Source organism: Glycine max, chromosome 20 (genome assembly GCF_000004515.6).
Source record: "Glycine max cultivar Williams 82 chromosome 20, Glycine_max_v4.0, whole genome shotgun sequence".
In the NCBI taxonomy this organism is placed as follows: domain Eukaryota; kingdom Viridiplantae; phylum Streptophyta; class Magnoliopsida; order Fabales; family Fabaceae; genus Glycine; species Glycine max.
This window is the reverse complement of record NC_038256.2, coordinates 46,594,691-46,622,477: the sequence shown is the minus strand read 5'-3', so window position 1 is coordinate 46,622,477 and position 27,787 is coordinate 46,594,691. Positions and strand designations below refer to the sequence as shown.

The window sequence follows — 27,787 nt, the reverse complement described above, 5'->3', positions numbered from 1 at the left end:
ATACTTAATGCGCATGCAAATTTACATAATAAATTTTGCGACATTAATTATTTTATAACATAATTAGCCTACTAGCTTAGTTGGTTAGAGCGTTAATAATCTAAAAGTCACATCATGCTAATAATTTGAAAGTCACATGTTTGAATCCTGAATCATTAATTTTAAATTAAGTTGTAAAACATTTTTTTTTAAAAAAATCATATGAAGCCATTACGGATTTGCAATCCGTAAATTTGTCCGGGATAATTTTGAAAATAACAAAAAGTATTAGATTAGAAAAAAGAATGTTGGACGGTCAAAGCAATTGCCTCTATTCAAGCTAGTTTAGTTTCAGAATTTTGTGTTTCTCAAACCATTACACAATTAAAAAGTAAATAAATGTGTCTATAAATGTATCTATATGTACTTGTAGTTCTAATAGCTAAATATGTCTCACAAGTGATTAATGTCATGAGATTATTTTTCAATATATACTCGCCCACTATTACTATTCTTGCATCTTTAATTCTACACAAGGTTTACACTTTGGATTATTGGTAGTTTTAATTGATTAATTAAAAAATAAATGAGTAAAAGTAAAGAATTTGACATTTAAATGCGAGATCAGAAATTTGATAGAACAACAAACACAATATTTGTCATTAAATGTTTGAGAAAAAATTAATTGAATCTAAGTTGAGTCATAAACCAAACATAATACTAATTTATACACGTTTGGCATTAGTTGGAAAACTCCACTGTTTGTCACATAGTATGGGGAAATTATTGCATTTAGGTTGGGCGATATGGCAACAGTGATGACTTTCTGTTACTTTTCAAACCTCTAAGAGGACTCCAGACTACAGGCTTGCGTTGAAGTGCAAGAAGAGTTGGATGCCTAGCGGATCCCTCCCTGGAATCTGCCCTTACCGGACTGCTCATCATAAACTTGCTGCTCCTCCTTACAGTCATTGGAGTTGTCTCAACTGATGTTCTCAACTCTGGCAATGGGGCGAACAAACTTGAATACCGATCTTTCCTTTGGCTTCTTATCCGTGATTGTTGGCTGCTTCCACCGGTAACACGTAATGCTGAGGTACGGAGTGGAGTAGTAATGTCAGAAATTGTGTGAGAAGGTAGTGTGGCAATGGAGACCCTCCTTCTTGGCTGAAAGACCTGCGTTGTTGATGGTGCAGGGGGTCTCACAGCAACGGACACCCGCCTCCTTGCCTGAAGGAACTGTGCTGTTGTTGATGGTGAAGCTGGCCTAACAGCATTTGTCGCCATTGAGTTCCTTCTGACAGAGTTTTCCTTTCCACTCATGAAGGCAGTGTAACTCTTTGATCTAAGAGGAGACCGTGGAGGCAAGGAATTGGTTATTCTTCTCAGTGGCAATCTCAGTTTTGAAGGATTCAGTGGAGGCTTCTTGTCTGTCATGGTTTTATGAGCTGTTGATGATGAGGGTTGAACTGTAACGGCAGCAAGAGATCTACTTTCTTGCTTTAGTCTGGTTTTCCTTTCTTCTGCAATCTGGTTCTCGAGGTCCCGAACCTGTCGTGGAATATAAGAAAATTGTGAATCACTTTGCAAAGAAAAAATCTATCTTGTCTAAAGTTACTTGAGTTGCAGAAGATTATATTTATACCTTTTCCTGAAGGCTTCTACAATGATGTTCTCTTGCTGCAAGCCTGAGTTGCATGATTTGCAAGCTATCCTGTAATTTCTTTGTTTCCTTCTCATCTTGTTTGAGCTTTTCAGCCTTTAATTATGACAAATTTTCTTAGTTTCAGGAAATGAAAAAACCATGGTTATTCCTATCAGAAGAATAATTTTACATAAGCTTACCATTTGCTTGTACTTAAACAGCTCAGTGTGGTCTACTTGCTTGCGAGCTGGGCCACTCTCGATCCCACGGACACGGGTGGCGAAATTCAGTGAGCAAAGTGTCTCTCCCAAGTCTGCTGAACTTGGACTCACTTGCACAAACATTAAAGTTTTGCAGTCTCCTCCTGCATTTGACCCCATATCAAACATTATTAGTTATAAAATTTCAGGCATATTAGTGAAATCAAATAAAAAAGGAGTTATTTCCAGAGTAATATTTAATTCATAATGCTGCAATGGAATCTCACCTAAAGAGCTTTGCAGAATATGAGTGAGTTTTGAGTTCCTGTCTCAAACAGAGGATACAAATATAATGAGAAAAAAGGATAATTCTGTAAGAACATGTTTAAGAGAGGAAAAGGGAATTGCCTGTAAGGGATGTGGGATGATTTGGAAGCAAGGGCGGAAATAACATCACCAAGTGCTGAAAGTGACTTATTTATGAATTGAGATTCCTTCAGCCTTTCTCCTTCAGCTTCAGTTTTCCCCACACGCTCACTGCCAGCTAAGTCTACTAGCCAAAGGTGGCTCTTTGTTCTCTGGCCATTGATTAAATTTTCCCCCATTACAGTTACTCTTAACAAGCTGCGTGTAAGACCACCTCTTGGTCACTATCTATAATGTGCAATAACTTCTACCAAGATCAATAGTTTCATAGAGATAATTTTATTACATCTACTGATTCAAAGAAAGCAACTGGCTCAGCTTAAAGAATGACATATTCAAGGAAAATAACTTATTTAATATGATTATTGCATTTAAGAATTAAGATCTCCAAAAACTATATAATATAAATAAGTTTTGACCAAATACAAAGTACAAGCAATAATTAGTTAATCTGTAAAAGTCAAGACGTACCAATGAGAACGGCTGCTAAGTTCATTAGCACAGGTGGATCCAACTGATCTGACTCGGTTTCCAGTCTTAAGCATTTCCCACACATCTTCTGTTCCATAAACACGAGCTTCAACAAGTCCTGGGACCTCTTGGGTTCCTTCGGCAGCTTGCTTTATCTCCAATCTAAAGTTTTTTTTTTTATATATATAAAAAAAATGTTCTCTTCATTAGTGATTCTGCCTGAGAAACATTCCATACACCAAAATTTCCTTCACGCAATTGAGTAGAGAGGGAAAGAAAAACAGGACACTACATTTTAATTAGTTTAATGGCTAGTTGCTAATCTAGTTGAAATGTAGAGATGGTTAAAAAACTATGCAGCTCTGGCGAATGCCTTGTTTAGAACCATGAAATTATAATGTCATGTTTCTATTTTACTTTTTTCAGACTCTATCCAGCAAAGCAATATTGTCACAAGAATTCTCAGATCTTGTTTTTATTACATCATATGCAAATGGCTGTTAAATTCTAAAATAAAAGAGCTAAAACCTACAATGCTAATTTCTCCAAGAGATCTGAGAACTCACTTCTTAGTGGGTTGGGTAGAATTTTCCACCAAGAGATCTCTTATCTTCTCATTGTAAACCTCCAGCATGCTAACAGACAATTCATACTTCATTGTACCATGTCTCTCTTCAGTTATCCGGAATAATTCTTCCAGGGTTCTGTAGTTAACTCCCCTGTGTTCTGGTGTCCCTTCCATTGTAAATGTTTTCCCAGTTCCAGTTTGCCCATAGGCAAATATGCAGACATTGTACCCATCCAATACTGATGTAACAATGGGTTTGGTCTGTTGAAAAACAGTCTCTGCATAACAAAAAATGCATTCAGGTTCAATAATTTTCCATAAAAAAAAACTTCAATGCAATACCAACAAAAGATGTAACTTCTCTTGTACCTTGGTTATCTTCTGGCCCAAACACATGATCAAATTTAAATTGCTTTTTAGAAGAATCTGCGCAAATGACTTGTAGCTCATTATCTGAAGACGACTCAAAATTGACAACAGATACAGACCCATTAGCAATTTCATTCTCATTTAATGGCCTGCATCTGCAGAAAACCCTGATATTTCCCTTGAGTTCAATTACTTCATTGTAAAGCCGCCTCCGTTCAGAGGACTCCTCTGAGTACTTTCTTTTTAAGAGTTCGTATTCAGCACCTAATACCAGTAGAAAATCGCAAAACCTTAGTATTATAACTAAACTAACCATAAAGAGAGAGAGAGAGAGAGAGAGAGAGAGAGAGAGAATATTCAATTTTCCATTTATTTTTGTAGTTTTCTACTAGAGGCATACCCAGAAGCTGTACAGACTTCAAAATATCATTGCCAGGAAAAGACTCAGAAGTGAGTTTCACTTCATCACACAAGGTTATATGCTGCTTCTTCAAATCCTAATGCATGAACAATAAAAGTCAGGTAAACTAAACTGTGAGAAAGATAAACAAATTACGCAAATGCGAAAACGTGGTTTTAAACTAACGTTAAGGATTTACCTGAATTTTAGCACCGAGATCAAGTATTTTCTTCAATATGGGAAGTGTGTGACCCTTATCCGGAGAAACTTCATGGGTTCCATTGGACAAACTATGTTCATCCATGGAGTCAGAGTTCTCGTTCACTTGCTTTGACACAATATCTGACGAAATTCCAAAATTCAATAAAATAACCATCCAACAACACGACTAACAACGTAATATTGGATGAGATTAAGATTATTTAGCGAAATCATCCAAATAATATTTAATTTCATTTATTGTCATTCCAAATCGAAATGAAAAAATGAATCGAGAATTGGAAGGGAACCCTACCAGAGCACTGAGCGATTGACGGTTGCTTGAGTTCGCAGTCAAGAACAAATCGGTGGAATTTTTCAGCGAGCATTTGGATTTGCATGGATTGATCTGCAAGAATCGGTGAGTTGCGTTAAAGAATTAGGGAATTGAGTTAATCGGTGAAAAGAGAGAGAGAGAGAGTACCGTTCATGGTTTCTCTGAGAAGAGTGACGCACGATTCAAAGATCGAAAGGGAGAGCGTGAGAGAGAGAATAGTGGTGAATTAGACGTAGGGTTCTTCACTTTGTAAGAATTTCAAAGTTTGAAATTACAACGGCTATATGCTTATATCAAATTCGCCGGAGCGTCCACGAAACCGACCTTTATATTGGGCCCAAATTTCAAAAGCCCGACCTTCTCGTTAGAATGGGCTAGGCTGTTTTATTCGGCATTTATATCCTGCACCTCCCATTCTCATCCTGCACCTCCCAAAAGACTCAAGCGGACAAAAATACCCCTTTACCAGGCACCCCTATCTGGAATGACTATTCCAGAATATGATGCTCTTCCGAAATAGCTATTTCAAAAGAGTGTCCTATTCTAGAAACCTACTCCGGTATAGGAATTTCAGAATACAAAAAATCGTATTACGAGATAACTATTCTAGAAAAGTATCCTATTCCAGAATAGTCGTTCTGGAATAGGCTACAGGACCTCCTTCCCTTCTTCAAACTTGAACCCATACCTCCAAGTCGTTGTGCCATTGTGCACCACCATCACCAACCCTAGTCACCACCATCACCATCCTAACAATTTCTAGGGTGTGATCCTCTCAAACCCGTCGGTCCATGCACTCCTCGATGCATACACCGTATTCACACTAGTTGTTAGTTGTGGAGGGACCTCTCTGGTAGCACACACTCAAATGGTCCAATAGAGAAGCGAAGAACAAAGCTCTCATCGTTGAGGACACATTGTTGTTGTCTGGCACTGGAATCGTCATTGCCTTTTTCATCAACAACACAACGAGTCTCATTAGTGTCGTCACGTGCAAGCTCTAACCCACTAACATTGTCATTGTCTTCTCATTCAAAGAAGAAGGAGGAGTAGGGATTTGGTGAAGGCAGAGGACGAGGATGCAAGAGGGAGGTGTCACATTCAGCTTGTGCGACACATGAAAGAAGGAGAGGAGGTTTTAAGGTTAAGGGTATTTTTGACAATGGAAACTTTTTGGGAGGTATAGAATTTATATTGAAAGGTGCATGATACAAATGCCTTAAATATGAATCTGACATGCATAAACTAAAATATATCTTTAAAAATATAATTTAAGTAATAAGTCTTAACTAAAATTTGTATAGCTCGTAAATAAATAAAAAATAACTTATAAATATTTTAAAAGTAGAAGTCATAAATAGCAATTTTTTAAATCAAGTGACCAATATTAAAATCTAGGAAGTAGCATAGTTTTTAATGGACATTAACCCTAGTTTCCAAACAATTTTTGCCTTTTAAATTTAGGATTACAAAATCTCCTTTAAGCTTGTCAATTTTGTTAGATTACAAGTTCTTTTATACTTATTATTTTTTGTTTTTACTCTCTCATATAATAGTTTAATATTTTTACTTATTTTTGAAGGCTTAATCTTTTTACTTGTTGTCATTATATTTTTCTTTTTTATTATTGTATATTTATGTTTCATTGTTGGAATAGAACTATAACTCTTCATATCTCCTTTGTTTTCTCTTCTTTTTCCTCTCTTTATATTTGTATTGTTAATATGATATCAAGAGTAAGTTGAATTCAAGCCACACCTTTTGCATATATATATATATTTTGCACGTAATGATATTATAGTTTTTTTATAACATGAGATGATATAAATTTATGAATAAATTTTATTTTAAAAATGGTTTATAAAATAACATTTGATTTTAAAATTTTGTAAATTAATTCGATACATATAATGTCTAAATTTATATATTTTAATTAAACCAAATTTCGAGTTACCCATTATAGAGACAATCGGGTTCAAATGTAAAGTGACCAACCAAATATAAGGATTTATATTTGGAGTAAGGATGAGGCTGTCCGGGAAGGGATCCCATAAGAAAGAAATTAAATTAAATTAAAAGCCATGGAGCAAAGGCAGTTTATACGTTGCATTTGATCATACCAAGTTACAAGAATTTCCAAAATTCATGAATAATCCATGGCCTCTGGAAAAGGAACAGATTAACACTTAACAGGCAACAACATAAATGGCTTCTTCAAGCATAACCTGCAACTTCCATCCTTCAATATCCTTTCCAATCTCAGCCACTCGTTTTTCCATATCTTTTTCGCACCCTCTACTTTGCACCTACAATGGCCTTTCCCTTCACCCTTCAAGCTCCAGCTTCAGAGTTTTTGCCAAGTTTGAGAAATTCCAAAGCCAACCTTCCCAATTCCAAGAGCCTGACCCTTCACTCTCACCAGTAGAAAATACAGAAACTTCTGTTGAGGATGGGGAGGAGGATGACAGGTATTACTACTTTACAATTTGAACTTTGTAAGTTATGTTCTTTTTTCCCTTTCAATTTATGTGTATTGCAAGTCTCAGACAACAGTGGATATATACTGTTATATTTTCCATTCATAGGATAGGACTCTTATCTTCGGGATTATAAGAACTGTGTACTAGAAACTCAAAACATCATAAATCAGCATGCTTGTGCCGTTGGAGTATGTTCATCAATTTTGCGTCTCACCATATTTTATTTTGAAGTCATATGGGAACCGGAAGTTGGTAGATTGATGAAGTTAGATATACATTCCAATGGGTATCAAAAAGTTGTTTTCTTTTTGCTTTCTGTTTCAGTTGCTTGCCTTCAGACTTGGAGGGTGCAGTGCGGCAATCAAGTGAGGCCGCGGCCATATTTGTATCTTCAGGAGGGATAAGAGCCATAGTATGTGCCAAAATTTCATTTTCTTTTTCACACATTCCAAATGTCATTTATTAACAATTTCTGCGCTGTTGGTTGCTATTAGGTGAAACAATTCCAAATTAAAAATAGATTTCCTTTCCTTTTTCTGGATTTTTGGCTTAAATATGTCGTGCTAAACATCTTTGGTATTGCAGTCCTTCTAAAGAGCTTAGACATCTTAACCTGGTTAAGATCAATAACTTTCTAAATTTAGCATGCTAAAGGTGACCAAAATTAACTTTTCATTATTTTACATCTGATGTAACTAAATGCTTAAGCCAAGGCAGTTTAGTGTTAGAAAATGTTGCTATGTAGAATGCAGTTTAATGGGTGCATGGGTTGGTTTCTCAAAGTTAAATAACTGTTTTCTTTCCGCTGCTTAGCGCCACTGCTGCCACATGCTTCTTGCAACAAAACATTTTAACTGTCTTACAGGTTGAACTTTTAATCCCCCAACTGCAATTTTTGGATGACGAAGGCGCGCAGGTGGAACTCTGGGAATTGTCAAGGATTTTTTTGGATACACTCATTGAAAAAACTAAATTCCAGGTTAGTGGGATGTATTCCGGTAGTTATAAACTTATAGCACATGAAATGTATGAAGGAATTTCTGAATTCAAAACGATTTTTCTATTCCCTATCTTAGACGCTGTAATATATTCTCCATGACGTGATTGCATGTGTCGTTATGTTCATTTCATTTAAATAGAATTGGTTTCTTTTGCATGTAATGTACATTAGAGACACCAGAGAGTCATGATCATAACCCACCCATGTGGTTTCTCTACCGTCGGATGTACAAACATTTATGGCATCTATGGTGTCTTACTTGCACTCCGACCAAGTGCATATATGGTCTCCTTTATAACACGGGAGGCAGCTAGTATGTCTCTTTACTTGGTATCATTAATTGTTTAGGTCATTGTTATCAAGTGGTAAAATTTAACATGCAAATTTTAAATGAAAATGTCAAAATACTACAGCCTCTGAAATTCATTTGACATGAGGATCCACAAAATAGATAGTTGTGATTATTTACTTTTCTGCACGAGATACAAGTACCCAAAAAATAGATGCTCAATAGTTCATGTTATGAATACTTAGTTTCCTGAGTATTATCTTCATAGACTATGGCGCTTCATGATGAATTCCATAAGGATTGACGAAATGTGTATGGATGCATTTATTTTGCAAGTTGTAAACTTTGTTGCTAAGTTTCATGAATTTGATTGTTAGAGAGTTAAAGCCATATTTCCAGATGCTGGTGCAGCAGCCCTTCTGAAATATCGGTGGAAAGATGCTCTATTTAGATTTGCAAGGTAACTTCCAGCACTTAGATTAATGCTATGTTTTATTCTGTTAGGCAATATATTCGTAGGTATACTATATATATATATATGTTGATCCGTGGGTTTACTGTCATATATTTGATTCTGACTTTTGCATTGCACTTGAGTCCTTGATGGCTATGCTGTTGCAGTTCCGTCTATAACTTTTTTTTTGTTCCTTATTTATAGTCATGCTATGTTTATATCATGTACAGTTTCTTTTGATGTTTATCCAGCTTAAGTGACCGGAAGCCTGTAGAAAGTGACGATGAGGTTGTGGTTATGATTGTTCCTGATTATCAGATGTTAGAGTATGTAGAGAGAATTGCATCCAATCTCTCAAATATTCCAGAAGTAAATCCCTGAACTCCTGTTCTAACTCTAATGTTATCCTTTGAAATTTAAACATCCATCTACTGAACAATGTGATAAGTTTTCCTCATCAAGAGGGAAATCAATATGTGAAGGCTGCTTTTAATGGCAAGGGGTTGAGTTGAGAATTAATGATACCTCTCATATTTGTCATTCTAGAAAACCGCCATAGACTACGAGATAGTCACCTTATTATGCCATTTCAGCACCTTGCATCTAGTTTAGAAATTTCCATGTATGCCTGTATTTTAATATTTATAACTTTCTTTCAAACTATCCATATATTGGCAGCCTACGCCCCTCATCATGTGGAATCCACGCCTAATTAGTGAGGATGTTGGAGTTGGATTTAATGTCCGAAAGTTAAGACGTGTCTTTCTAAGGTATGATTTCTGAGCCATTGCATGGTTACTTCTTAAGCTTCAACTGACCGTAAATAGTATTTATATAAACTGGACTTGGATTTTGTGTGCTTGTTTTTTTCTACTACTACTATCTGTATTAAGTTCCTACCTTCCTTGAGTGCTTGCATTCTTAATGCAGTTTATTTTGTAAAATTGGTTTATTCTGATCACACCAGACTACTGAATTCTGATCTTTTGTTGTACAGCACTTTTACAACTGTCTATTTCATGCGACCTATGCCATTTGGAGCAATCTTTAGGTGTTATCCTGGGTAAGGTCTTTTGTTCCCTCCCATAAGTATCCAGTATCCTATTTCCATTTATAAAAAAATAAATAAAAAATCACTTGAGTTTAAAAGTGGACTATTCATGATTGATGATTCAATATGTATATTCTTTTTCCATGGAGATAAAGCTACACACTTTTAGCCGTATGTAAATATGATTTTGGTTTTATTGTATTTGGCTTCTCCAAATATTAATTGCAAAGCTGAATTTATTTATGATTTGTTGTTTACTTCCTGTTCTGCTGATCTACTCAGATTGTGGAAAGTGTTCAGTGACGACAAGGAAAGGCCAGATAGATATTTGCTTGCCAAGGAATTCGAAATCCGTCCTGATGCTGAAGACATCGAGGTTAATAGCTTCAATTTTAAACTACATTGCAGGATACAACCATTTTCTATGTACATGGTTAAGATACCTATTAATTCCTGTAGGTAAATTTTTCTGAGAGAGAATTTGAATAGTAGGAAAATTATCATTAGAGCAAGGAAGACAGCAAATTTGTTGGTGAATAACCCATAGTGAAAAGACCCTGAACCCAACCTAAGAAAAGGAAAAGAGTCACTGTCCTTGATAAGCTTACATCATTAAAATCGATATGACTATTTTTAATCTCTTGGGTATCCTTTCCTATATGGTGCAGCTTCTATTTGCCGATGAAGAACAGAAGTCTGAGCAAGGGCAAGGTTTGCTTGACAAAGCAGCAGGCATATTCTCTTCAATTAGCCGGATGATGAAGTCTATATAATTATTGATGATGATCTTTCATATTTGTTCTCATCGTTAGTGCATCATGCTCCCATTCATGTCAATTATATGTTTGCTCCTTCAAAATTAATTTTAGAAACCTTTCAGTTACGGCTTTTATCATATACTACAATTCAAGTATACATATTATGATGTGTTTGAATATGTGCCAGATTGTCACTTTTGTTAGTCAAGTGTTGATCCGTACTTTCTATAGAAGAAATGTTTTTGTTTTGCCAAATACCTTAAAACAATTGGCTAGAAGAATAAGGGATTTTCAATCACAGATAAAATTGAATCATTATCTAACTACAAGTCAAAAAATGATTGAGGCGCCACATAACCTTCACTCCGTTCCCAAGAGCCTTAGCTCTCAAAATCAGTCTCATTGAGACAGTTTGCATTTTTCTTTTATTGGGTGCAGTTCAAGATTAGAAAAAGTTACCTTAATCCAAATTGAGCATTAAGTTGAAAACTTGTAAAGCAAGGATCTCTATACAAAACCTACTAGGAAAGTAGCCAAACTTGAAGGGGAGCATAAACGAAGGAGGCCACATAAGTGAGACTTTTGAGCAAAAATAGTTATTTTAAAAGCAATTATCAAACCATTAGAATTATATGGTATATTGAAAAATTTTCCATCTTTCCGCAGTGGTTTAAAAATTTTACCTTTCCTTTTTTATTGCAGGGGTTGAAAAACAAAGCACCAGAAATATTGGTCTTATCTGTGACATACAGAGGGAAATATTAATTCTCAGATGTTGTCTGGGGATGCTAAGTTTCACAGGTTATAGGGGAAAGAAAAACTCATGAAGTTTTCTCTAATGCATTTTAAGTACACTAATTGATCAGTTCACAAGGTTGCTTGTGACATCAGTAAAGAGCTTCATGGATGGTTTGTCCCTGGTAATTCCAGCCATGCAGAGTAACTCGAGGAGAGACACCAGGAGGGACCTCAAAAGATATTTTAATAGTCATGGTCTCTCCTGGCACAACTGAAAAATAGTTATCTGAGTAATGAACAGGGAGAATTCTCGTGTCTTCCCCTTCCTTGTGGTCCTTATTTGAAGCATGAACTGAAAAATGAAGAAAGAAAGCGACACCTATATCTTGTCCATTAATTTCAGAAACCTTCAAACCATCACTTTTCCCAGCAAAGCATTTGTGTATCCTCTTAAACCAACCAACTTCATGCTCTTTTCCAGTCCCACTATCTATGGTTTCTGGTGAGTCTGTAACAAAGCAGTTATTGCTTAGTCTAGCTGTTGAACCGTGTACCAATGTTAAACTTTTAGAGTCTGGTTTTTTAGATGTATTTTGCACATGCATTCGAAGTATATAAGTGGATCCTTCAATGAAAACCTCGGATGTTATCTTGAGAGGTACTTTCTTCTTCCTATATGGCTCTAATAGCATGTAATCTCCGCCAGCAAGATGCAACCAATAAAAATTTCTAGATAAAATTGTATTATCTGACATGTTGTAGAGTTTGAGAAGAAGAAAGTAAACTGGCCTAGGATTTTTTGACTTCGAATACTTCATCTCAACAATAGGTGTTACTTTTTTTGGCAGTGCAGTGAGATTTTCATGAACTTTGTAGTGTGGACGTGTGCCTTCGAGGTCCCACACTGAAACTTCCATAGCTACACTAGACAATTCTTCTGATGTAGTATTGACAACCTGTTTTAAGAGGAAATATAAAATGATATAGAACCTTTAAGAAACTATTCAGCACTGGACCATCAAATAATTTGCAAAGGAAATTGTGATTATTCCAATTTTCGCCGGTTCAGTATTCTTGTAATCCTTTTAACTTGCTACTTTTGGCCTCCTACTCAATTTTCAATTTATAGAGCCACAAAAGTATTTCTCATTGTTAAATGGTATTTATATTTTCATTCCCAACTCATAAAAGTAGAAGTTTAAATTAGATGTTTACCTCTATAAAATATGTAGCCAGATTAAGCTGTACATGAATTGGCTCTGCTGCGCATCGACAGCCATAGAAACCTGCTGTTTGGTCAAGAAGATGATCATAAAATTGACCTCTCAGACCAGTCCAAGGATTTTGTGTCTTCCAAATCAATACTCCTGTATATTTTTTCCACATGTGCGAAGTCCATCCCTCCAGAAGAGCTCTATATTGTATGTAGTTAACTAGTTGAGCCTGAGAAGATTATAGTATAAAAAAAATAAAAGTTAACAACAGAATAGCAAAGATAGGAGGATTGGAAATGCATCATGTGGATAAAGGTTTCTTACCTTCAAACAAAAATCATCAAGATCTTTTACATCACCATAAAGCTGAATTTGATCATGAACCTTCTTGGTTGGATTTGAATATGGAATGTATTTATGGTATTTCCATATGGGGTTTGGAACTTCTTCTACATAACCATGGGAAAGTTTGTTAAACAGTGGTATTTGCCATCCTTCTGAAGGCATTGTTGCTCTTATGGTGGCAGCAACTGGCATTCCCACAGAACCAACCTCGGGATTGAATCCATAATTATAAAAACTATCTGTAAAGAAATCTTCGGGATTTTGAATTTCATAAGGTCCATCAGTGAAGTCCCCCTTCCCATCTGCAAACCCATCCCATAATGATCCTTGTATGTAAATTCGTGTGCCATCAAGATATTGGCTAGGATCCCCCAACCTTGGGGACAAATCACCTACAGGTTTTTCTTTTTCTTCTCCATGTTCAAAATAAGGATGAAGTTTCAGATCATTTTTCAGGGCAACATTTATATCATCTGGTGGAGTTTGTTCATTTCCACCCACCCAGAGGGCAAGACTAGGATGATTTCTAAGAAGCTTGACCGTGTCTCTAGCACAAAACAAGAAAAGGTCATGGTCCAATGGTCCATTTGGATTTGATACTGGGATACCGCGTCCATCAACATCCCCAGTAATCCAGAACTCTTGCCATACCTACAAGATTTACCAGCAATATGATCAATTATCAAAACTAAAATTACCACTAATGTAACACAAGACATATAGAACTTAAACTAGTGGGTGGGACCAGTGGTGATCTGGTGAATATGTATAAGTTCTAAACCAGTAAATTATACAGTGATCATTTTCTTTTTTGGAAAATAAACATGATAAAATTTGTACTCAGGCTCTAGATATCTCAATATTGTAATCATCAAGTCTCACAAATCTAACCAGGTTTAATAATGATGGAGTCATACAAGCTAATACAAACTGCTACATCCATAAAAAGCACTCAAAAAAGAAAAGAACACAAACAAACTATACAGCCACACTGCACAACAGTACTAACGCAGTAAATGCATAAAAAATATAACCAAGAAAGAATATTGAGCAGCGCATATAAAAAAGAATGAGGGCGTAGTAAATCTTACCAAAAGACCATAATAATCACAATAATGATAAAACTCTGGCCTTTCAGTGAGTCCACCACCCCAGCATCGAATCATGTTAAAATTCATATCTGCATGAAACTTGATATCTGTTTCGTATCGCTTCTTTGAAAGTCGCAGTAGCCCATCAGACAGTATCCAGTTACCCCCTCGTATAAAAATTGGTTCTCCATTGACTTTGAACAACCTATGAAAACATGAAGCAAAACATAAACCAAGGAAAAAGAAAAATATCATAACATTGAAGGAGTACTAGAAACCATAATACCTTCCACCTGTTGCACCATCAATATGGCTTTCAATTTTGCGGAATCCAAAGTGATGGTTCCATGAATCAGACTCACCATATCCTTTGATATCAATGTTAATAATAACATTGTACAAAGATTGCTTCCCCATTCCGTTTGGCCACCATAAATTTGGCTTGTAGAAAAAGAGCTGCCAATGCAGATCATTAGCACTTGGAAAGAAGAGATAAAACTTAAACCCCAAATTATTCAAGTTAACTGGATCAATAGTAAAACAAGGCCGCAAAAGATTAATAATCCAGGATTGCAAATTTTCTCAACTTAGAAAAAAAGAAATGTGACATAAGCCATACAAAAACGTTTGCACAATACACGAAGATTATAAGGTATGGAATAAGAAAAAATTACTCAAAAGTAAAAAAATATTTCTATTAAGATATCTTGACTTAATGATTAAGTTCTTCACTTGTTTTAAAACTTTATACAGGCACTAAGGATAGTGGATTAAATCTCCAGACTGACCTCAGGAAATGTATATTGCACCCGTGATCTTGCAGGAATTGAAAGATTTTGAGTTTGAAGCTGCTCTACTAAGTGAATACTCCCCTCAAGTTCTGTTGTCGCATGGATACTCAATGAGCACTCAGCAGTCGAGGAGCTCCTGTTTTCCAACTCAGTTGAGGCATGTAGATATACTCTCTTATAATTGTCAAAAAATGATGACACCAAGTGGGGATCGATTATTTTTACTGGCTGCACCAAATGTAACATCCCGCAAAAGTTAGATTTAATAAGTAATATTAAATACAGGTTATTTTAATAATTATGTATATGTCAAGCTTAGGAATTAGAAAAGGGTAATGGAATTGCATGCAATGGCGTGAGTGCAAATAATATTTAAATTGTATCTCATCATTGCAATATATGGCTGGATCTAGGAGTTAAGTAATATTGAACTATGAATTGAAGAATTCATGAAAAGGCTAAAACTCTTTTTCTCTTGTGATTAAGAGCAAAGGGAAAAGACAGTATATTGAAAAGAGAAAAATGAAGAGGAAAGAAAGGCTTTGCTAATTGGTCTCAATGGTAATTGGTAAATTTATGTGCATGAAAAAAAAAATAGAGGCTTTAAAAGGATTAAAGCATTTTTTATGATACAACTCACCCCAGTAATAGAAATGGAAACCTCATCCCATATTCCAGTATTCCTATCTCTGCAATAAAATTTAACACTTGCATTAGTTATTGATGCAGTTTGCTTTATATTGCTTCTTCATAGTTCAGAAACTCTTCAAAGGACATCATAAAGTCATCATAGGAAATTTAAAAAAGCATATCTAAAGGAAATTTCAGTCTCATAATATAATGTATCTTTCTACTTTGATGCCTTATTTTGCCTTTTCAGTGTAAATCCTCATTTATGTCAACTTCAATTGTGAATAGAACTCAACGTCAAAGTAAAATTGTCTCCATGTTGTCAAAGGAATAAACATTTTGATAATTCAATCACATAAAAATATCAAATTCATTGGTTATTAATTGATATTAGAATGATAAGGATATTGCTAGTTTGTTACCATAACCTAGACTCTGACTAACCATAAAAGAACTGTAAATTTACTATCCAAGGAAAACAGAAAATGAATTACCACACAAGTAATAACAATTTCACCTTATAGGAGCCATCCAATCCCAACCTTGAACATATTGTGTGGCCACATCCTTTCCAATCTACACAAAAGAACAAAAAAAAAAAAAACCAACCATGTATATATTCTGCACGTAACATTCACTCTTTCCTAGTGTCTTACTCTCTTAAAATTCAATAAATTTTAGAAATTATAAACCACTTAAATTGATAATTTTAAACAATCAAGAAGGACAAAGTTAACATATCGGATTTATTAATATAATTTCTGACCTCGTGATCACCACCTTGTCCCCCCTGAGGAGGAATGCTCCCAGGATGATCGGGAGGGTGAACAAGAACAGCAAGCAGGTTACTACCATCAGAATGAATAATATTGGTGACATCAAGAGAATGTCTCCGAAACATTCCTTTTGGGAGGACCATCTGGTGCCCATTTAAATAGACATCAGCACGGTAATTGATTCCTCGGAAATTCAGATCACAGTGCTGATTGCCTGACTGAGTAGTTAGCAAAGTCCATCAAACCAGAAACCATGAACTTCAAAGCATCATATTTGAATTAAGCTCAATCAAAATAAAATCTCAACTCTAAAATTGCATAAATAAGAGAGAGCAAAAACCGTACCAGCTTACACTGAAAGGTTGTAAAGAACCAGAAGGTGTAATAGTCTCTTCCAGAGTCAGCAATATCCAGGATCGCCTCATTTCCTAGTCCACGAAACGGATCAGGCACCGCTTTGTTCTTCACCAAGGTAGCCAGAACACTGTCAATCATTAAACATGAGTTGAAGCCTCAAGCAATAAAAGAAAAAAGAAAGCAGAATGTGCATGCATTGCATTGCATCTACATAGAAAGAGAGAGATTACGTTCCAGGGACGATAGCTTCCATCCATGGTTGGGTGGAGGCAGAGGGAGGGTGCGTGGTGGTGAGTTGAGTGCCTGTGAAATGAACCTCGGTGGACCTAGCTGCAAGCCATCCCGAATCCAGCGTGGTCTTGGCCATTGCTTGGCCTTGGAAAAGCAAACTCCAACACCAACACCAATCACAATGACTTCAAACTTCAATTCATTGACTTGACCTCTATCTTCTCTTGTTACTGTGTTTTTCACTTTCTTTCTAGTGAGCCATGACAGACTCACAGTTAGTCAGATTAGTAATTGAGCACAAGAGACACGTCTTATGTGTCTATACAACTGTCTCACACTGTTGCCCTCGATAGTATCCACATATTCACTATTCAGTGACTCTCGGTAGAATCACCGTGAATTCCAAAATAACTGCATTGTATGGCTAGAGATGTTAATGCGCTCTTAGTACATACACTAAATACATACGTTTGTGTGTAATATTAATTATATTTAATAAATATAAACCTTATATAATCATTAATTCATTCATAAATATTATTGTTCACCATTAGTATTATAAAAGATATAAGTAAAAAAAAGTAATTAATGTTATATTAAAAAATTAAAATGACAATTATTTTTCTCTTACACAACAATTATAATTGGATGGAGAAAGTAATGATGATAGAATTAATTTTGTAATATTGATATTTTTTTCATTTTTTTATTAGTTTTTCTTGATTTGTGTAAAGGGAAATGTTTGGTAGACATCTAGTGTGTTATCCAACACTTAAAGAGAGAGAGTAAAAAAAAAATATAAGTATAATAGAATTTATGATATGATAGCAAGAGAAGAATAGAAAAAAATGAGATATGTTCACGTGTATATAAAGTATCACTACTCTTATGTAAAACAAAACGTAATAAGACAACAATTGAGGTATGTTTTAAAAATAATAATAAATGCATACATTAAATAATAATAGTATATACTGCATTAATTAATAGTTGTATGCTGTCAAAACAAAATAATAGTAGTATTATTTACATCTATGTGTAATATTAATTAGGAGTTTGTTAATAGAACCCTAAATCAAAATTTTTAAGAAAAATATACCCACAATCTCCTTTGTTAAAATAATTTTTTTAAAGGTTATTATAATCATTTAAGATATATTTATTTAAAAAACTTTTTCTCTCTCCTCACTCCTACCTTCTCCTTTCTCCATATTGATGGACTATAATTAGGGATGGGTATACGGATTGGTCCAGCCCATATTTTATACGGGCTAGATAAATCCGGTCTGCAAAATAAATGGATTTTTATTTAAGTTCGTATTGAGTCAACAAATCTTGCAGATAAATAGATTGGTCTGCGGGCCTAAATTATTTTTTTAGAAAAAATGTAAAATTAAAGCAGTTTTTTTTCTTTTATTTTTTAGGCTAAAATATAAGATTTTTTTATTAGATAAAAGAATATATTAAAAATGAGGATACAAGTAATCTTAACATAAGTTCAAATAGTCTTAAACATAATGTAAAATATCATGAAGGTTACAACTTATCCAATAAATGCAAAAGTCCAAGCATTAGATAAATACAAAAATTAAATATTCTTAAAGTCTTAACAATAGTCAAAATAGTTGAAATACAAACCAACTAAACATCCTTAGTATCCTAAATTTAGAATTAATTTTTTTAATTTAAAAATAGAGACAAAGGGTGGTGAAGAGAGTGACCATACCAGTGAATGAAGAGAGAAAAAAATGTAGGGTGGCGCGATCGTGCGGGCTTGCAAGGTCGAGGACTCGAGGTGGTGTTGATGTGGCCATGAAGGCACGACACGGGGAGGCATGGCTCGCAGGGGAGGAGGTGCGGCGTAGGGAGGCACAACTCGCGGGGGAGTAAGGTCACCGGACAAGGTCATTGGACTTGTAGTCATGACTTGTGGGGGAGGAGGAGGAGGAGGAGGAGGAGGAGGGGTGGCGGCTATGTGTTCTCAAAGGAGAAGAAAACAAAACTCCAAATTAGATTTTTTGTGTATGTGAGTGATTGCTTGATGGGAATGGTCTCCTTGGCTTAAGTTGGCTATTGGCAAAGCAAAACGCACAGCTTCACTCACCTCACCTTCAATTGAAGCTGATAGGGATAAGTTCGCAGGACTTTGCGAATTAAGCTCGTGAAGTTTGTGAACTAAACGGGCTGAGCCTAAATCAGGGATTACTATGCGGGTTCAAAAAATTTAGGTCCGTTATTTACACGGTCTGCAAATCTATATTCATATACCTACCCTTATTATAATAGTGAACTAAAGCCACGAAACAATGGGAATGTTAGGAAGTGTTAAGTCACTGGCAAGTGTATCAAATTGTCTCAAGTAGTAAAATACTCGGAAGTCCGGGTGTCGAATCCATAGAGACTTTGTCTGTACTTAGATTGATGTAAACTCAATTTACAGTAAGAGATAAGGAATTTAAATGTAAAATTTAAATAAAGTAAGAGATAAGAAATTTAAAATAGAAAATTAGGAGATAAGATAAAAATTTAAAAGAAAAGATAAAAGATTTAAAGATAAAAAATAGAAGATAAAAAAGATAAAAGATTTAAAGATAAGAAAAGTAGAAGATAAAGGTGATGATAAAAAGATAATTCAGAATGCAAATATGTTGAGGCCTAACATGCCAAAACTATTTGTGATGTAATGTTAATGATTTTCTCTATCTAACGATATCTCCATTTCCATCCACATCTACTAAGATACTTTATCTTTGGTTTCCTACGTGAAGAGCCTAATTTATCTATTCTTTTCTCTGGACAATGAGAGTTTAGTCTCTCATTACCATGAGAGGCTTTACACTTTAGGGGCTGATGTGGATAGAAGAAGGGAAGGGATGGATAAAAAAAGAGAATGAGATAATGGACATAGAAAAATGATTTCCCCTATTTGAAATGTTGAGGCTATTAGAGAGATATGAGTATGTGTCCCGATGTGTAGGTGTATCTTTTCTCATTTGCTTCTTACTTCTTTTATAGGCCTAAGGTAGCTTAATTTCCACGCGACCTCACGCTAAGCATGCCTTTGGACTTCTTTGTGGGTCTTCTTTGCGCTAAGTGTGAACTAGCCACTAAGCGAGAAGACGCTCTGGGCCTATCTTGTGCGCTAAGCGAGCGGTCTCAATCTTCAACTTTTCTTCAAGACTTTTTCTTCCAGTTTTTGCATCAATTTTCCTTCAAAGTACCTGAAATCTTCTTCTTTTAACTTTTGCTGATAAAAAAATTGCAAAGATATTAATTTCTTCATTATTTAATTAAAAACAATAGTAAAGTGAAAAAATTGTAATCATTCTTAACCAAAATTGACTATCAAATTTTGCAGTTATCAGGAATACTCAAAATTAATACAATGTTGGGTTTGTCATCATCATGGGATGTTAACATATACACATTGTGCCTTCCATTAATTTTGATATCAATTTCTCTGTGTCAATTACAATTTACAAAGAAGCATAAAGGTATTTAGGGAATTACAATTTTGATGAACATCTCGTGCCTACAAATCTTGTATGGATAATGTCTGATATTAATTTCTTTGAGCTGAAATGGGAAGGTAATTAAGAGTAGAGGTGTGCAAAAAAATTGGTTCAGATCGAATCGGATTGTAATCAAACCTAAACCAAATTGATTTTTACTCGAACTAGTTCAAGAAAAAGAAAAATAGTTTTTTGAAACCAGTTTGGTTAACCGATTTTCACTTGAATGTTTTTTTAAAAATCAATTCAGTTAATCGAGTTGTTTTTACAAAACCAATTTGGTTAATCAATTTTCACTTGAATATTTTTTAAAAAAGAAAAATAGTTCGAAAACTAGTTTGAAATTGGTACGGCTCTTAGAATCAATTTAAAACTGATTAAAAATCAATTCGGATTAGAACCAGTTTTTTGAAACTAGTTCGATTTAGAATTGATTTCCAAACCAATTCGACTATTTGGATATAAAATTGAACCGGTTAAAATAGTTTAGAACCAATTCGATTCGATTTTTTTACCGAATTAGTTTTTGTTCATCCCTAATTAGGAGGGGAGCTTTGTTGGGATAGTGGATTTTAAATTATTTATCTAAAGCAATTTAATGATCATTTATGCACTTGCTTACTATGAAGAAGGTAAAAGGTGCACAACAAACACCCAAAACCCAAAAAATAAGGAATAGGCTTACCTTGCTTGCTTGATGATATGAGAGATCAATCTAAAGTGCAGATTGAAGCACCAAAAACAACAATGAAGCAAGAACGGTGGAATGCAAAGAGAGAGAGCTAGAGCAACCAAGAGCATATCAATGAGGATTTATTGAAGGGCTTCTTAAGTGAAAACATTATTTCTTACCGTTTCTTCTCCATTGGAACAAATCTATGTGGCTGAGAGAGTTTCTTAAAAATAAGATTTGTATCTTCTGCAAGAAATTGTTTGTTAGCAATAAAAAAAATAATATTTACCTGACGCATAACAACATCATAATTAAACTATAATTAAGTGAAAATAAAAAATATAAAAGTGAGTTTCGGTGAAGTTTCCTAATGTTTCTTACCATTGGAGCAAAATTATATATGAATTTCTTACAATACATGATACCGTGGGAATCACAAAAAATAACTTAAGAAATTTAGATATTCTAACAAAGTAGTCATAGGAGAAGGAATTCTTGTTCACCATTTTAAATAAATGTCTAAAATGTAAGGTGAGATGATGGAGAGGGGAGGAAAGAGAAATATTTCTTAATTTAGTTTTCAATAAATATATTTTAAATGACTATAATAACCTTTAAAAGAATATTTTTAAAAGAGATTGTGAGTATATTTGTCCTAAATTTTGATGTAGGTACTAACATACTCCAACTAAAATTTTTATGAGTATATTAACAAACTCCTATTAATTATATATTGTGTGTTAAATACACACATTAAATACTACATTGTATAAATATTTGTTTCATTTCTTTCGTTACTACATTAAATACATTGTATAAATACATACATCGTGTATATTACATTATTAATATTAATTGTATAATATATTTAAAAATTATGATAAATAATATAATTTAATGATCAAATACACAGGTGTGTCTAGTTTTGTAACAATTACATATTATATTATATTATATTATATATATATATATATATATATATATATATATGAAAAGACATATATCAAATCGTATCATTATACCTAAAACTCGACATTGATAAGTTTTAATGATCACTCTAGTTTAGAAACATAATTTTACACACTAAATTACTTTTTTTTAATGATTTTCTTTATATTATTTCAACCATATTTATAAGGAATTAAGGACAATCTATGTTACAAGTTATAATGTTAAATTGGTGATGAAAGGAGAAAAGAGGGGAAAAAATCGTAACTTTGAATTCTCCCACTTAAAAAAACTAACATTTTGCCGATAAAAACAAGGGATTCAAGCTCTAAGAAGTGTACTTCATTATACAGTCATTTTCCACCACTATTTTTGCAATCCTGGTCCATAGCAATTACATCTCCGTTAAATTACATTGATTATTATTACTTTCTTTTCTTGTGGCCTAGCCTTTTTTCCCGCAACGCCCCTTAATAAAAAAAAATGTCCACATTGACCATACCAAGATAGAAGAATTTGGTGACATTTAGAGACATTTACACGAAGAGATGCCTGTGTGCAGGTCACTTAGTCTCACATATTGTTCAGTTAATTGAAATTCCATACACTAATGGTCAGATAAGCACGAGGGTGAAAATAAGCCATTTATGGCCCAATTTATCAAATCAGTAAGGTTGTTTTGAATACCTACCGTTAAAAATTCACAAGTTTAAACTTTCGTGATAGCCAAAACAAATTCTGGCACCACAAGAATGAGAATTTTGTATGTTTGAATTAACGTTGAGAGAGCCCAAATTTGGAAGTAACATTACAATTCATTACCGTGCATTGAAATTTGCAAAAGTACTTTTCAAACTTTAACCCAAACATAGACAGTATATGGACGAGATACCAAGATGGACACACGCCTATATTAGTCTATTCAAATAAACAAGCATATGAAATTGAAAAAATAAATAAATGTTGATAAACTCCAAATATGTCTACGCTACTCAATAACTACCACGGATACCTTATGGCAATGGACAACATAAAGCAACTCATAATTTAGCAAAACGTCGAAAATTGGAGTAGATATTTAAGAATTTATAATTGTCAATAAAGCCTATAAAGTTACCATATAAATTCATACAAATAATAAAATTAAAAAGGTACATGAAAATTCCTAACATACAGCCATGGGCTCATCCATGACATCACTTCCTCAAAACAGATAAAAGAAGATTGCATTTTACCTCTTTCTCTTATTTCCAGCAACAGCACCCTTATTAAATTTACCAAAATCATTGGTGGTGTCAGCAGTATTCTGCTTTTTCATTCCCTTCTTGCCTCCAAAACCAAATTTGGAATTCTTACCATCTCTTATCTTCTGTTTCTTTCCTTTACCAAAGGCTTGCTTTGCCTTCCCTCCTGAACGATCCCCTGGAGACACCCCTGGCCTTTTCTTATTTGACCTCTCAAATACTTTTCCATCCTCAAAGTCAAAACCCATATCTGCATCTTTCCCATTGTCAGCATACCCACTTTGTTGCCTCTGCTTCCTCCATTTCTTAACAGATTCAATGTCCTCCTTTTTCTGCTTAGCCCTTTCTTTTAATTTCTGAGCCTGAATCTCTTTGGCCAATCTCTTGGCCTCCCTAGCCTTTCTTCTCTCATCAGCCTCTTCCATCTTTCGCTTCTCTGATAATAGCCGACCTTTCACCTTTTCCATGTGGCCATCTGTCTTTACCATTTCTGCATAATAGTCTGCAGGTCTCAGGAAAGGGAGACCCATTGACTGAAGTTTCTCAAATGCTTCCTTAGTTCCCTCCAATGCCTGTGTGTAAAACGCAAGTTCTCGTGCCAAGTCATCATTGACATCTACTTCTTGCTCTTGATCAACATCAATAGAGAGTTTGTGTATCCATTCCACATTCGCTGGCCAACTGATGTCTCCAAGTTTATCTAATAGAGCATCTCTGTTATATACTGCATTTTTAGATGGTTCAGCTAATCTCACATCTTCTTCCTGTTCTGATTCAGATGACGACATTTTTTCACTCTGATCTTCTGTTTCATCCTCAATCATTGTATCATCATTCACAGGCATTGCCATTTAACCTATACAAATATTTAAAAGGAAAAAAAAAATCAATTTACACCAACACAATGGAGTCTAGCATTTATAAGCATCAATTTCTTTATTTCTATCATGTGCTAAAAAGGACTTCATTAAAGAACATCAACGGACAAAGATTTCTCAGCCAAAAGGTGGAGAGGAGGTGATACATTCAAGGTAGCATCATAGCTTAGGCAGCATCACAATAAAGTAATAACAAATAAATAATAACTGACATAATATCAGATCAACAAAGAGAAAATCAAAATTTTCTTCTTTCAATTAAAAAAATTGACTTATTTATTATATGCATAACAACAAATAAATAATAACTGGCATAATATCATATCAACAATGCGTAAATCAAAATTCATTTTCTTTTAATACAAAAAAACCCAAAGTTTCAATAAAAAAATAGGTCGCAAAAGAACATAGTATTGGAACCTAGCACCTACAAACCAAATTCCCGTTGAATTAACACTAATTTGCTTTCACCTGGCTCACATAACACAACAAATAAGAAATAAAATACATTGCAACTTCTTTTTACATGAGAAAGATAAGAAAGTCAGCAGCACAACAAGGTACAAGAGCACGAGAGAGAAACACTTGGCACTTGTCACAGTGTACCAATTTCACAGATGGGGGGAAAAGCAATGACTTGAATTTTAGTTTAGAGTTCAAATGGAGTAAAGCGCATGATTTTCAACTATGAAAATTCAATCAAGCATTGAGGGCAAAAATTAATTAAATGCCGAACATAGTGAGATGAAAAACTGATGAGCTTCCTTCAAAGTCCCAATTAAAAATTAAATCCAGTAACCTCAACTCCTCCCCCCTCAACGAGAGAGAAAGGGAAGAAGAGTACTACTTAACTTTTGCCCCCCAAACCCTAAACTTGCTTAGCTGCTTTCACTTCATCTAGACTCGCGCAAAAGACAATGACAAAAGCAAACAGAATTAAACAAGGACAACCTTAACCCTTTGTTTAGAATAGTAGATGCAAATAGAATTGGTTTTCGATGATTAACCAGAAAAGCATACATTAGGGTTGGGGAAAACTGTTTAGTAACAATCAGGAAAAAAGAAATAACTTCAAAATATATATAAAAGAAATCCAATCCAACACGGAACATGGAAAGAAAAAACGAGGTGTGTGTTCCGCGAAAGAGGAATCGAGGAAAGAAAACTGAACTAGCGAAGCTATGAGTGCGAGTGCGAGTGCGACGGCGGAGAAACTGAGCGAGAGCGAAGCTCTGTGTGCTGTGAGGTTTAGGGTTTAGGGTAAACTGGTTATTCTAAAGCTCTCAATCTATTTTTTCTAGTTTTAAATAAATATTGTAAATTCTAAGAAGAGAAAGATATAAGTAACGGGTCGAGCCGGGTCCACACCAACCAAAGGCGGATCCGTCTCAATTCTCGCTGTAAAATGGATCGGGTTAACTTGTGCGTTTCAGATTATCCTTCTTGGGTTGGAGTATTTAAAAGGAAATACATCTTTTAAATATTTCTGACAATTTAAATAAAAAATTGTAAATTTTTTAACGAAGTTAACGATACTCGATAAAATATTTTATACAATAGTAAATTACTTTTTTCATCATATTTTTTTATATTATTTTAACCAAATTTATAATTACAAGGGTAGATGTTAAAAGCCATCTAACAATTTAGTATTCAATGACTACCAAATTAAAACAAGATATTCACTTTAGAACATCTATTATGGAATATGTTTAATAGGTTGCTTATTAAAAAATATTATTTTAATATGTTACATGTGATTTTGATTTACTTAATAATAGAAAATATGAAATCTTGAAGAGAGAGTGGATATTATTTAGTTATGCAACTTAATAATAGAAAAAAAATCATAAGAAATAAGATACAATCATCAAAAATAGAAACGAAAAATTGATTGAATTGTTTAAGAATGAAATAACGTAAAATAAATTGTTTATATGAAAATTATTAGAGATTATTTATTATATGTTTACATGCATAATGATCATAATTGAATACGAGTTTTTTTTTATCATTTTTTTACTTTTTACTTATTTTTAATTTTCTTACACTTTTTTTGATTATTTTTCTTGGTATTTTTTTCATTTTTAATTGACAATGTAGTTATATAATAATAAATATTTTATATTATTAATTAAATATTGTAATAATAACTAAATTAATTAATTAAATATGTAAATCAATTAACATAAGTATACAATTACATTAAATATTATTCAGTGAATTTTTTTAGGACTATTTTGAATATAGAAGCATGTACAACAAATGAAATGTAAGAAAATTGTTATATTTCACACAATTTTAATTATGTATATTAATTAAATTTACTTAATTCTAACATGATAAGCCAGATGCTATTGCTAAAGCTCTTACCTGAAACCTCAAGTTTAGTCCCAAATGACCACACACACATGCATGCTCGTATAGTCACTCCCTATTATAATTGAAATCCTCATAACGTGTCCTTCTAGGATCCTTAACCTCAATCTTCCAATCCCATCAGACAAATTGGCACTTCTTGCTCTTCTTAGTAGTCCACAATAGGATTGAACCTCTATGGGCATGGCATATCATAAACCTGCCACCACATGTGGTGAGCCAAGTCACAAGCAAAAATATGAAGTTCCTTCATGTCCCAATTACAGTCATAATCTCTATAAGACTATTACACATCCACGGCTTCAAAACCAAGTAATGCATCACATACAAGTCCTCAGGAACCACCTCCAAATTCTCATTCCCTTCCCTCTTTTCAAAACTCTTCAAGTAGTTTAGTTTTGTTGGCAAACGGTGCCACCACGTGAACACCTCGTTGACCAAAGCTTGGTCACCACCATTATATGATTTCATCCTCCAAAGTTTTCTTCATCAAATCCTCAAACATGCACGTGGATGGCTCTATGACCATCAACCCAGAGTTGAACAAGGAAAAGTCATTAGGTGAAGCAGATGATTGAGGGTAAGCAAAGAGACCATCAATGCTCTTCGACCAAAACTAGAAGATCAGCATCTAGGAAAATGATTTTGTCGTACATGGTGAGTTGCCATATTCGTAACTTGCTACGGTTCCACTCGTTGTATGAACCCTTTTGGGCATAGGGATTTAAGATACGTTCTATGCTTTTGATCTTCCACCCTGCAGCTTTTACACCCTTTATGGATTTGGAACCAATGGATTCATCAGCAAGGAGGAGTAGGTCTTTGGTGTAGTTGTTGTTGTTGTGTTGAGGCTAACCAAATCAGGCTTGTACACCCAATACTCACATGATTGATGCAACAAAAGGTCATCACACTTGAAAATATCCATCCACTCTTGTATCAACATTAACTAGACCCACTTTGATCCTCTTGTTATCAATGCTTTTCTCTATGACATCAAACCAAGAAGGCTTTCTTTTATCTACCTCAAATGTGCTGGTTACATTGTAGACTCTTTTTGGCTTCATTGAAAGTAGAGAGAGCGTAAGGCCTATGGAGAAGGGCGAGAGAATGAGAACCGTTTTTTGCTTAGACAAACGAGAAGAGGAAAAAGACTTGGAAGCCATTTCGTTCCAAGTTTTGCATTTGTGGAAGTTCTATAATAAAGATATATAGATATTTATACCCTTCAGATTCTAAATCCAAATAAAGTGTGTGACATGCTTGTCAAACAATTATGTAATACTTTTGTTTCTAATTAAGATTTTTTTAAAAATTATTTTTCTTTTATTATAAGTTTTTATTTTTTTATTTTT

General features: G+C 34.3%; 4 protein-coding genes and 1 pseudogene across 7 annotated transcripts; 1 reads left to right on the top strand and 4 right to left on the bottom strand.

Annotated features, from left to right (window-relative positions):
* Positions 1-610: 610 nt before the first annotated feature.
* LOC100788477 (kinesin-like protein KIN-14S) lies at positions 611-4,861 on the bottom strand. Its single transcript, XM_006606451.4, has 12 exons — positions 4,741-4,861; positions 4,573-4,665; positions 4,258-4,400; positions 4,059-4,155; positions 3,659-3,922; positions 3,288-3,567; positions 2,722-2,883; positions 2,233-2,448; positions 2,112-2,149; positions 1,825-1,988; positions 1,625-1,738; positions 611-1,530 (listed from the first exon to the last, which is right to left on the bottom strand). Exons 1-12 carry the CDS (start codon positions 4,745-4,747, stop codon positions 772-774), a joined length of 2,337 nt encoding a protein of 778 aa, XP_006606514.1. The 5' UTR covers positions 4,748-4,861; the 3' UTR covers positions 611-771.
* A 1,720-nt stretch (positions 4,862-6,581) lies between these two features.
* LOC100782973 (uncharacterized) lies at positions 6,582-12,000 on the top strand. Of its 2 annotated transcripts, none has more exons than XM_014772798.2 (9): positions 6,582-7,061; positions 7,398-7,485; positions 7,939-8,052; positions 8,740-8,822; positions 9,068-9,185; positions 9,495-9,586; positions 9,814-9,879; positions 10,150-10,243; positions 11,328-12,000. In XM_014772798.2, exons 1-9 carry the CDS (start codon positions 6,799-6,801, stop codon positions 11,388-11,390), a joined length of 981 nt encoding a protein of 326 aa, XP_014628284.1. In that variant the 5' UTR covers positions 6,582-6,798; the 3' UTR covers positions 11,391-12,000. The 2 variants fall into 2 exon arrangements, with proteins under 2 accessions (XP_014628284.1, XP_003556507.1); XM_003556459.4 differs by lacking the exon at positions 11,328-12,000 and adding an exon at positions 10,536-10,828.
* LOC100787941 (mannosylglycoprotein endo-beta-mannosidase) lies at positions 11,295-17,086 on the bottom strand. Of its 3 annotated transcripts, XM_003555553.5 has the most exons (11): positions 16,798-17,086; positions 16,556-16,694; positions 16,201-16,428; positions 15,952-16,010; positions 15,445-15,493; positions 14,802-15,032; positions 14,300-14,469; positions 14,014-14,218; positions 12,902-13,573; positions 12,579-12,806; positions 11,295-12,319 (listed from the first exon to the last, which is right to left on the bottom strand). In XM_003555553.5, exons 1-11 carry the CDS (start codon positions 16,932-16,934, stop codon positions 11,513-11,515), a joined length of 2,925 nt encoding a protein of 974 aa, XP_003555601.1. In that variant the 5' UTR covers positions 16,935-17,086; the 3' UTR covers positions 11,295-11,512. The 3 variants fall into 3 exon arrangements, with proteins under 3 accessions (XP_003555601.1, XP_014628283.1, XP_014628282.1); XM_014772797.3 differs by lacking the exon at positions 16,798-17,086 and having other exon boundaries at positions 16,201-16,424; positions 16,556-16,695; XM_014772796.3 differs by lacking the exon at positions 16,798-17,086 and having other exon boundaries at positions 16,201-16,468; positions 16,556-16,688.
* Positions 17,087-23,008: 5,922 nt separating this feature from the next.
* On the bottom strand, positions 23,009-25,372 carry LOC100782432 (probable rRNA-processing protein EBP2 homolog). Its single transcript, XM_003556458.4, has 2 exons — positions 25,225-25,372; positions 23,009-24,031 (listed from the first exon to the last, which is right to left on the bottom strand). Exon 2 carries the CDS (start codon positions 24,024-24,026, stop codon positions 23,163-23,165), a length of 864 nt encoding a protein of 287 aa, XP_003556506.1. The 5' UTR covers positions 24,027-24,031; positions 25,225-25,372; the 3' UTR covers positions 23,009-23,162.
* Positions 25,373-26,480: 1,108 nt separating this feature from the next.
* LOC102669870 (putative UDP-glucuronate:xylan alpha-glucuronosyltransferase 4) lies at positions 26,481-27,598 on the bottom strand (annotated as a pseudogene).
* Positions 27,599-27,787: the final 189 nt, after the last annotated feature.

Excerpts from the sequence above, each read along its gene's own strand:
- LOC100788477 (XM_006606451.4), bottom strand. Across the intron at positions 1,989-2,111 it reads TATTCTGCAAAGCTCTTTAG|GAGGAGACTGCAAAACTTTA; the intron begins GTGAGATTCCAT and ends GGTCAAATGCAG. Across the intron at positions 1,531-1,624 it reads GTAGAAGCCTTCAGGAAAAG|GTTCGGGACCTCGAGAACCA; the intron begins GTATAAATATAA and ends ATTCCACGACAG.
- LOC100782973 (XM_003556459.4), top strand. The coding sequence starts at position 6,799 with ATGGCTTCTTCAAGCATAACCTGCAACTTCCATCCTTCAATATCCTTT. Across the intron at positions 7,486-7,938 it reads CAGGAGGGATAAGAGCCATA|GTTGAACTTTTAATCCCCCA; the intron begins GTATGTGCCAAA and ends ACTGTCTTACAG. Across the intron at positions 8,823-9,067 it reads GCTCTATTTAGATTTGCAAG|CTTAAGTGACCGGAAGCCTG; the intron begins GTAACTTCCAGC and ends ATGTTTATCCAG.
- LOC100787941 (XM_003555553.5), bottom strand. The coding sequence starts at position 16,934 with ATGGCCAAGACCACGCTGGATTCGGGATGGCTTGCAGCTAGGTCCACC. Across the intron at positions 16,429-16,555 it reads CAACCTTTCAGTGTAAGCTG|TCAGGCAATCAGCACTGTGA; the intron begins GTACGGTTTTTG and ends CTAACTACTCAG. Across the intron at positions 12,807-12,901 it reads TTGATGATTTTTGTTTGAAG|GCTCAACTAGTTAACTACAT; the intron begins GTAAGAAACCTT and ends TAATCTTCTCAG.
- LOC100782432 (XM_003556458.4), bottom strand. The coding sequence starts at position 24,026 with ATGGCAATGCCTGTGAATGATGATACAATGATTGAGGATGAAACAGAA.